Source organism: Cicer arietinum, chromosome 6, assembly GCF_000331145.2.
Source record: "Cicer arietinum cultivar CDC Frontier isolate Library 1 chromosome 6, Cicar.CDCFrontier_v2.0, whole genome shotgun sequence".
NCBI classification, from domain to species: Eukaryota; Viridiplantae; Streptophyta; class Magnoliopsida; order Fabales; family Fabaceae; genus Cicer; species Cicer arietinum.
In genome coordinates this window covers 61970803-61981186 of record NC_021165.2, presented here as the reverse complement: position 1 = coordinate 61981186, position 10384 = coordinate 61970803, and the positions used below count along the sequence as shown (strand labels likewise).

The 10384-nt window shown below is 33.9% G+C and overlaps 1 protein-coding gene across 1 annotated transcript; it reads left to right on the top strand.

The window, feature by feature from the left end:
• The first annotated feature begins 6683 nt into the window (after nt 1-6683).
• On the top strand, nt 6684-7955 carry LOC140920819 (uncharacterized). The gene has a single exon (XM_073369663.1). It carries the CDS (start codon nt 6684-6686, stop codon nt 7953-7955), a length of 1272 nt encoding a protein of 423 aa, XP_073225764.1.
• The last annotated feature ends 2429 nt before the right edge of the window (nt 7956-10384 follow it).

Here is a 10384-nt window from a genome sequence, read left to right as displayed (position 1 = left end):
ACAAGTTGTACTACTTGGTGGTTTTGAAACTCAATTTTAAAATCGAGAATAATAAAATATTTTTTTTAGAGATTTAAATTAGATGTGACATCTTCTTTATTCCTTGAGTTTTAGGACACGAGTTGTACAACTTGATCGTCTTAAAACTCGTATTTTAAAGTATTTATCTCAAATCAAACTCTTTTATTTATTTGTTCTATTTTTGTCAAAACTTTTTTTATCACAAAATAAATTTTTTCTTTAAAACACACTCAACACATCCGTATTTTTTTTTTTTAACCAAGAACTACGTAGCTTTGATTTCTCCATCGCACCGGGAGATACGTAGGAGCAAGATCATATTCTTGTCAAGCACATAAATAAAAATTTATTTTTTGTTCTTTATTTTGTTAAAAACATATTTATTTCAAAATCATATGTTAAATATAGTAATAATTGTTATTCATATTTAATAATAAAAAAATAAATATACTTAAGTTAATATTAATTTTGCACAATTAATTATAGGTAACCGTATTTTAACGGATGTCGTAGGGTGCTAATACCTTCCCTACGCATAATCGACTCCCGAACTCAAAATTTAGTTTCAAAGACCACATTTTTTTTTATTTTTACTATTTTAAGGGTTTCCCAATATTTTCCCTATTTTAAAATAAATTTTGGTGGCGACTCCATTGAATTCGAGAAATACTAGAAATTTTAGGCCGCGACAGATGACACTTCCAGAATGGGATATGTGATTGCTTCAAAATTTAACTTGGTTTTCGTTGCATTATCACTTAACCAATCAGAAACATTTTTTCCACTTAGAAGTCCACCACCAACACCTATTTCAGATCATCGTATGATAGTTATTGCATTTGTTAATAACTGTCATTTTGTGCAGGTATTTAATTTTTCACTTAGATAGTTATTCCCATTTTATGCATTTGTAAACCTTTAATGTCATTTTTAATAAATTATAAATTTATTATTTTAACAGGTTTATTTAAAGCCAAATTCTCCTATACTACCACCAAGTAATTTGTGGAGAAAATATTGCACAGAAGAAGCACGTCAATGAGAATTTATTTACAATGATCACATTCAACATTGGCTGAAGATATTTCCATGCAGTATAGATGAATATGTTGTAAACTGAAAATATTTCCATTCAATATGTATAGATGAATATGTTACAATGAATATGTTGTAAAATGAAAATATTTTCATGCAAAAGTACGCAAAACTAAAATATCCAAAATATATCAGATTCGAAAGTACCCAAAATATCCAAAAGTACACCAAACTAAAATATCCAAAATATATCAGATTCGAAAGTACTCATAATATCCAAAACTAAAGTATCCAAAATACCTAAAAGTACCCAAATATTACATATCAATTACAAAAATACCACGTTCCAAAATATTATAAATAAATCCTAAGTCTTTCTATTTCTTCTACGATATGGTACTGTGTTCGTTCAATCTCTACCACCACCCCTCTGACTTCGCAGCATCAAAATTAACTCATTAATGAGTGACATGCCATCAGGTAATATCAGTTGCCGGCCAATCAGCTCTTCAGCAATTTGTATTGCTTGACGCTGTAATAAAAAATAAATTAAATATCAATAATGAATTAAATTAATTAAAAATAAGTATCAATAATTCAAAAAAAATAATAATATCAATATACTGTTATGTCCACTGTGTCATCAGCAGGATCGCCACCATCAGTTGCATGAGTGGCATGATCAGTAGGCTCTGCATCAGCTTCATGGACTGGTCCTCTACGACTGATGTATGGATGAGAAATTATGCGAAATCAGTCCATATAATCATTCGAGCAGACTACATGTCTCTGACAACTACGCCAGCATCCACTACATGCATAGCATATTGCGTAAACATAATGTCAATTTCATCTGGTGTGGTCGTCTGACCCACTACCTCTAACGGTGACTGTCCGCATTGCATTAAATTATGCATAAGCAACACCGTGACTAACTCCAAGAAGCTTTGCCAATATATCTGCACCTTCATCCTTGTTAAATACATTAACACTGAAGAATGCACCGGTAATGGGAATATGCAACAGAGATGACACGTCGTCCAAAGTAATCGTCATTTCACCAATAGGGAGATGAAAGCTACTGGTGTCACGATGCCACCTCTCTACGAATGCAGAAATGATCCCTTTGTTGATCATTTCATAGCTGCATTTTAGTAACAAATACAATCCCGAGCTTTTAACCAGTTGCTCAACCTCTTCGTCTTCAATAACAGCTTCTTTTAATTTTTTCCCATTGCTGAACACCCTTAATTCTCCCCGATCCTGAAATTATTTAAGCGAAAAATATATGTTAAACATAAATGTTAAAAAATATAATTTAACTTAATTTGATTGAGAAAATTATCTCGCCATCCCATAGTCGAGTCGCAACATGATCGCCAAATGTCCTAAGGACAGAACGATCAACCGAACCACCAGGATATCCAACATCATGAGGAGGTTCATCTATATCAGCTGTTTGGGGTTCAAGTTGGGCTTCAGGTTGGGATTATTCTTGTTGCCGATGTACTCGTCGTCGTTGTGCCCTTGTAGAAGCAGTTGGCCTAATACGATGACCGTCCGCATTAGACTCCGCATTAGAAGTGCCCTCATTAAGTATAACACGGCCCTCTCTGTCAGTAAACATAGCGCGCACCATATCTGCAAAACGAAAATCATTTAAAAAAATGTAAACAGAAGCAGTTCAAAAATCCAGAAATTACGTGAATTCAATTCACGTACGTGAACTGAATGCCAAACCTTACGTGAACTCAGTTCACGTATGTGAACGTGAACTGAATTCCTTCATTTATGTGAACTCAATTCACGTAAAGGTATGTAATTTCAATTCACGTACACATACGTGAACTGAGTTCACGTATGGTTTGGATTTTGAAATTTTTTTCACGTACGTGAACTGAGTTCATGTACGTTTCTGGGTTTAGGGCAACGAAGGTTGTCTTCTTCATCAAAAATGGAAACTACTTTCCTTCAATTTTCAGGCATTGTATTCTTAAATAGACAAAACAAAACAACATGACACAATAAAAACAAAAAATGATTATTACTTACTTGATTCACAACAATGATAATAACTTGATGAACTTGGTTGATGATGATTGATGAAGATGTTTGATGAAAATGGTGGATGATGATTGATGATGAATATAGAATGATGATAGAATGAACAACAATGAAAATATAGAATGTAAAATGAAGAGGAATAAGATGTTATGAAGAAGTAATGTTATGAAGAAGATGAAATAAAGGGAAGAGCATTTTGGGCATTTTGATTTTTTTTTTAATTTTGAGGGGTGTGAATAGCAATTTGGGGGGTGTTGGTAGCAATATTGATGAAAATTTTACGTGAATTAGTTTCACGTATGTTTATGCAATTTCAGTTTTTGCATGTGTACACAATCTCAATTTGCGTATGTTTATGTAGTTTAAGTTTATATATGTGAACTAGTATCGATTTATATATGTGAATTAGAATCACATAGTATTTTTTTAGAATGTCTTTGTATTTGTCTGCAGGCATGCTGCATACGATGTTTATCGATTACAAGGGTCGTATTAGAGTTAGAGATACTAATATGTTTTCTAACTCGTAGACTCATGTGAGATATGAGTGAAATAATATTAGGGTGGCAAAACTGATTGAATATGTGGAATCGACTTGTTTTGCTTGTCATTTTAGACTGTCTGAACTGAAGGTTTGGACCCACCTACCTAAGTTGACCCGCAAACAAAACGGGGCAAGGCGGGTTGGCCCATCAAGCAAAATTTTAAATAAAAAAACAGTTTTTTTTAGTAAATAAATTAAAAGTGACTTAAGTTGATTTTTTTTTTTCAATTTCTTTATTAACTGAACTAAATTAAAAGACTAAAATTAACTCAGTAACTTATCCAATTCAAACTAAAAGATTAATGTATAAAGTTATCTACTTTGAAATGTTGCTATTAACTTATTGATAATTTATTCATATTTTTTTGTTGATAAATTTGATTATTGATTGTTTGTTATATATGTAATTTTTCTTTTCAAATTAGATAATGTAAATTTACTTATTATAAGTTTAATTATTGTTTATAAATTTATTTTAATTTTTTTATTAATGAAAATGAGCAACTAAAGAAGTAGTTGACACATAATTTCATCCTAGTTTTTTACTAGTTAAATTTATGTTTTTTATATTTTCTAAATAAAAAGAGAACAATTAAAACATTCTAATTATAATTGATTATAAAAGCATACATGATTCAAATATTTGTCACTAAAAATACTAAAATTAGTATTTTTTTAACATCGTCACCATAAATATAAGAACAATTGTAATATACTAAATATATTGTTGTCATTACTTTAAGTGATATATTAGAATAAAATAAAAAGGTTTTTTTGTTGGACCGACCCACAAACCCGCCACAAATGAAGCGATGTGGTACTTTGAAATCGACCACTTAAGTTTGTTTGCCCCACCTATTGGCGAGTTTATCATGCTAAACAGAGCAGGTTGGCCTACTTTGCCATTCCTGAGATATGAGTGAGTGACAAAGAGAGTGAAAAAAAAAAAAAAAAAGAATAGAAGTATAAATGATGAAAGTGCATTTTAAGTATTTAATTTTTAAAAAACATTAATCTGTAAATCCTCAATTTGTCTCTTGAAATTGTAGGAGTTGGGCATTTACCTTCCTAAAACTTAAAAATACACAACTACCGCCCTTAAAAATACAAACTAAAATTTAAAAATACACAAGTAATACCTTTAGTCAACTTAGTGTCACTTGAGATAGGGTTAAATTGCTTGATTTTGTAAACCAATTTGAAACTCAATTTTTTTAAAAACTGAATCCTCAATTATTTTTTAAACTGAAACATGTCATCAATGTAACAATAATATCTCCTTCTATATAACACGTCTTTGTTCTTTTTCCAATATTTTACACTTCTTCTTCTTCCAAGCTCTTCAATTTATATAATTCATTATTCTTCCTCTTCTTTTGTGTTAAGAGAAAACGAAAGAATCAAAAATCATTTTTTCTTCTTTTTTTATGGATGAAAACTTAAACTTGATGATTCTCAAAGAAAACTTAAACTTAAAAAAAAGTTGTTGTTAGAGTTGCTATAACAAAGAAGAACTTTGGAAGACATTTATTTTCATGCTCCATGCCAAATATAATTTCTCAAATTTTGTTACTCCTTTTCCCCACATCAGAGATAATGTTTCATCCATGTTGAGTGTGGTCTCCCATGTCCTCTTGTAACAAGGTCATAAACCTCCTTTAATTATCCTTGTTTTCGACATCCATAATGGCATATGCTATAACAAAAATATGGTTATTAGCATCTTGACCAACAACAGCTAAAAGCTGACCACCAAAATAGCCATTCAATGAACGGTATACATGCCCTGCCTTGAACCCTTTCTTGCATGCATCTAAACAAACATTTAATTTTTTAAATTAGGATGGAGAATCGGCATTATGTAAACTATTTACCTTCACTGTAAACTTATGGTTGCTTCTAAGAAGCTCATTAGTATAATCCCAAATCAGTCCATATTCATTTCTCCAAAATGTCAAATAAGCAAATCTTATTTTGGTCTAACTCTTCCCAAATATCCATTTCTCCACATATGTATTACAGTTTACGACTTGCATGTTGCCGAAGTAAAATGAATCGTCACAAGAAAAAGTGATTTAAAATGTGACCTTTTAAAATTTAGTTCATGCACTTCTAATTGATGTTTTACTCAAAATTAAACTTCGTAATCAAGTTATTAGTAAGTGATTAATTGACCTTAACATTATGGACAATTTATATGAAATTAAGAAGTTGTAGATAAAATTAATAATAATGAAGTGTAATTTGTGCGCTCAAATAATTAAAGATAACGGATATAAATATCACACACAAAAAGTATACTGATTCACCCAACTTAGGCTAGTCCAATATGTTGATGTAAAAATATATTTTATGTATGTTTTAATGAAAACAAAGCTTATGAAACAAATGATTAATTTTTATAAATTGTGATGATACGATTAGGCCAAAGCCTATTATTAAAAATGTATATAGAAGAGGGAATAGGAAGGGTTGGTTGAAACCTTCCTAATTGTAATTCTCTGACAGCTGTACAAAAACAGTTAGCAGTTAGGAATACTATAAATAGAATGTTAGTTCTAATTGAGAGTTAGTTAGAAATTGGGAAAGTTGTCACTGGTTGTGGAACCAGGATCGCGGGATCCTCTGTAATTCCTTCATCCCTTCCATTCTATTCAATTCAATAAAGTTCCATACTAAAACCTAATCAGAATTACATTGATTCTGGGTTAGGGTATTGATTCTTGATTCATTCTTTCGTTTCTTTAATTCTGATTACCAGTGTTATCACTGGTATCAGAGCAAATTCTGGGTGCCTGAGGGTTTGGGATCTCACACGCTGCTGCCAAATTTGCTTATGGTTGTTACGAGGAGGATGGCTAGAGAAGATGAAAACTGGACCCAAGAACGTGAAGAATTACGTCAAGAACGAGAAGATATGTGCAATCGTATAGAGATGAATGAGGCGCGATTGAGGAGGACATAGACGTTGTTAGAGGCGATAGCAACCAAATTATGGATTAATGGAGAAAATGCTTCCATGGGAGACGAAAATGAGAACGAGGAAGAACACCACAGTCGCCCACAACACAGAAATCATGATAGGTGGAGAAAACTGGAAATTCCAGTTTTTTCTGGGGAAGCTGCCTTTGGATGGGTCCAGAAATTAGAGCGATATTTTCTTATCAGGGATGTCACTAATGAAGAAAAGATGCAGGCCACCATGGTTGCCTTTGACGGAAGAGCCCTCAGCTGGTACCAGTGGCGGGAACGCTGTAATTTGTCTCCCACTTGGGAAAGCTTCAAAATTGTTGTGGTAAGACGTTTTCAGCCTTCCATGATACCAAACCCTTATGAGTTGTTACTTTCTTTAAAACAAGAAAAAAGTGTTGATGAATATGTGGAGGAATTTGAAAAATATGTGGGGGCTTTGAAAGTAATTGACCAAGATTTTGTCAAAGGCATATTTCTTAATGGATTAAAGGAAGAAATTAGGGTGGAAGTGAGGTTATATGAGCTGAAAACCTTAACTGAGGTAATTCAAAAGGCGATTCTCATTGAACAAAAGAATTCAGTAGTAACAAAGAGGCCCTATATGGGTAACACCAAATTTTCAGGGTCCTATAGAAACAACAATTATAGTAGAGTTGTCACTGTAGAACCACAGACAGCCACTAGTAGTAAAAGAGAAGGGTCCTCTGTAGGAAGTGTGAATGGGGGAAGTATAAGAAGTAGGGGGGAGTATAAGAAGTTGACTAGTGATGAAATGAGGGAAAAAAGAGAAAAAGGGTTATGTTTTAGGTGTGATGAACCCTTTAATAAAGATCATATGTGTAAAAATAGACAAATGAGAATGCTTATTTTAGCTGAAGGGGATGATGAGGTGAATGATTTAGAAGGAGAAGATGAGATAGAGACACTAAATTCCTTGCAATTATCAATGTACTCCATGACAGGACTCACAACTAGTAAATCATGGAAGGTAGGAGGAATAATAAAAGATCAACCTGTTGTGATATTGATAGATTGTGGGGCATCACACAATTTCATTGCAAAGGATTCAGTGGACAGGTTGAAACTGAAAGTAGACGACACTCCAGCCTATGTAGTAGAAGTGGGAGATGGCCATAAAGTTCAAAATAGAGGAAAATGTACCCAGCCTCAAACTATATTACAACAATTAGAAGTTATTCAAGACTTCTATTTGTTTGGATTAAAAGGAGTGGACCTAGTGTTGGGTTTAGACTGGTTAGCTAGTTTGGGAGAAGTAAAGGTTGACTTTGGCAGAATGGAGCTAACCCTTATGAGATGAGGTTCTAGAATCACAATAGCAGGAGATCATGCATTAACAAAGACAGAGATGTCCTATGGAGCTTTCAGGCAAGTTCTGTTACAAGAGGGGGAAGGGCTATTGCTACACTGTGTTACAGAAGAGGGAAGTAAACAGAAAGAAGAAAGGGTTCCAGAAGCATTGAAGAGGATCCTAGAGCAACACCAAGAAGTGTTCCAAGATATCCAGGGGTTACCCCCTTTTAGAAAGCATGATCATGCTATCAAACTGAAGGAGGGAGCTGAAATACCCAACATTCGGCCTTACAAATGTTCTCATTTTCAGAAAACAGAAATTGAGAAATTTGTAGCTGAAATGTTAGATGCTGGGGTGATCAGAAACAATATTAGCCCTTATTCTAGCCCTATCATTCTAGTGAAGAAAAAAGATGGAGGTTGGAGATTTTGTGTGGATTATAGGGCACTCAACAAGGTCACCATTCCAAACAAATTTCCAATTCCTATAATTGAAGAGTTGTTAGATGAATTGGGAGGAGCAAAGGTTTTTTCTAAACTTGATTTGAAGTCAGGTTATCATCAGATACGAATGAGATTGGAAGATGTCGAGAAGACAGCATTTAGGACTCATGAGGGGCATTATGAATTCTTAGTTATGCCTTTTGGACTCACTAATGCCCCCTCCACGTTTCAAGCTTTGATGAATGAGATCTTGAAACCATATTTGAGGAAATTCACACTAGTGTTTTTTGATGACATTTTAATATACAACCCTGATTTGGAATCCCATAAAGACCATTTACAAGTCATCTTAACAATGTTAAATGAGAATAAGTTGAAGGCAAACCTCAAGAAATGCAACTTTGGTCAAACAAGTATTGAGTATTTGGGCCACATCATTTCAGGAGATGGTGTTTCTGCTGACTGTTTTAAAGTGGAAGCTATGAAGTCTTGGCCGCAACCAAGGAATATAAAAGGCTTGAGAGGGTTCTTAGGGCTCTCAGGTTATTATCGAAGGTTTGTTCAGAATTATGGCAAGATAGAAAAACCTCTGACAGATTTACTTAAGAAAGATTCTTTCAGTTGGACTGCAGAGGCTACATCTGCTTTTGAAAAGTTGAAGGCTGCTATGGTATCTCTACCAATGTTGGCAATACCTGATTTTAATAAGGAATTTATAGTGGAAACTGATGATTCCAGCAAAGGTCTAGGGGCAGTTTTGATGCAAGAGGGAAGGCCTTTAGCATTTTGGAGTAAAGGGATTTCCTTAAGGGCTCAACAAAAATCCGTTTATGAGAGAGAATTAATGGCTTTGGTCCAAGCCATACAAAAATGGAGACATTATCTGATGGGGAGGCATTTTATTATCAAAACAGATCAGAAAAGTTTGAAGTTTCTAACAGAACAAAGGTTATTTTCTAATGAACAATTCAAATGGACTGTGAAGTTAGTGGGATTGGATTTTGAAATCCAATACAAACCAGGGACTGAAATTTCTGTGGCTGATGCTCTTTCTAGGAGAATGATGTATGCTGCCATTTCTATATTGACAGTGGCATAATCTGAATCCTGGATTTAAGAATTGCAGCAAGATCCAAAGTGGTTAAAAGTCATGCAAGATTTAATCATTGCTCCTACCACACACCCAGATTTCCATTTGAAGAAAGGCATTTTGTACTATAAGGATAAATTGGTGGTATCTAAATTGTCAAACAGAATTCCTGTTATTATGACTGAATGCCATGAGACACCTATGGGAGGCCATTCGGGACATTTTAGAACTTACAAGAAGATTGCTAGTTTCTTATTTTGGGAAGGTATGAAGGCAAACATCAAGGATTTTGTTGAGAGATGTGAAGTGTGTCAGAAAAATAAGTACTCTACATTAGCCCCTACTGGCTTGTTGCAACCTCTACCAATACCGACACAAGTTTGGATGGATATTTCAATGGATTTTATAGGAGGCCTTCCTAAAATTAAGGGTAAGGACACCATATTTGTAGTCATTGATAGACTAACAAAATATGCACATTTCCTTACACTAGGACATCCTTATTCAGCTAAAGATGTAGCTACTGTCTTTTTGAAAGAAGTGGTTAGGTTACATGGGTTCCCAACTACTATAGTTTCTGACAGGGATCCTTTATTTCTCAGCCAGTTTTGGAAAGAATTGTTTAAAATGGCTGGTACCCAACTGAAGTTGAGCACTTCTTATCACCCACAGTCAGATGGCCAAACTGAAGTGGCTAATAGATGTGTGGAGACATACCTTAGATGCTTTGTAGGGCCTAAACCAAAGCAATGGTTAGATTGGATACATTGGGCAGAGTTTTGGTTCAATTCAAATTACAACAGTTCTGCGGGAATGACTCCTTTTAGAGCTTTGTATGGTAGGGATTCTCCTACACTGTTGAAAGCAGGTGTTGTTCCTTCTAAAGTGGAAGAAGTAAATCA

Bases quoted from the DNA above. Each gene is read 5' to 3' on its own strand.
- LOC140920819 (XM_073369663.1), top strand. From the start codon at position 6,684: ATGGGAGACGAAAATGAGAACGAGGAAGAACACCACAGTCGCCCACAA.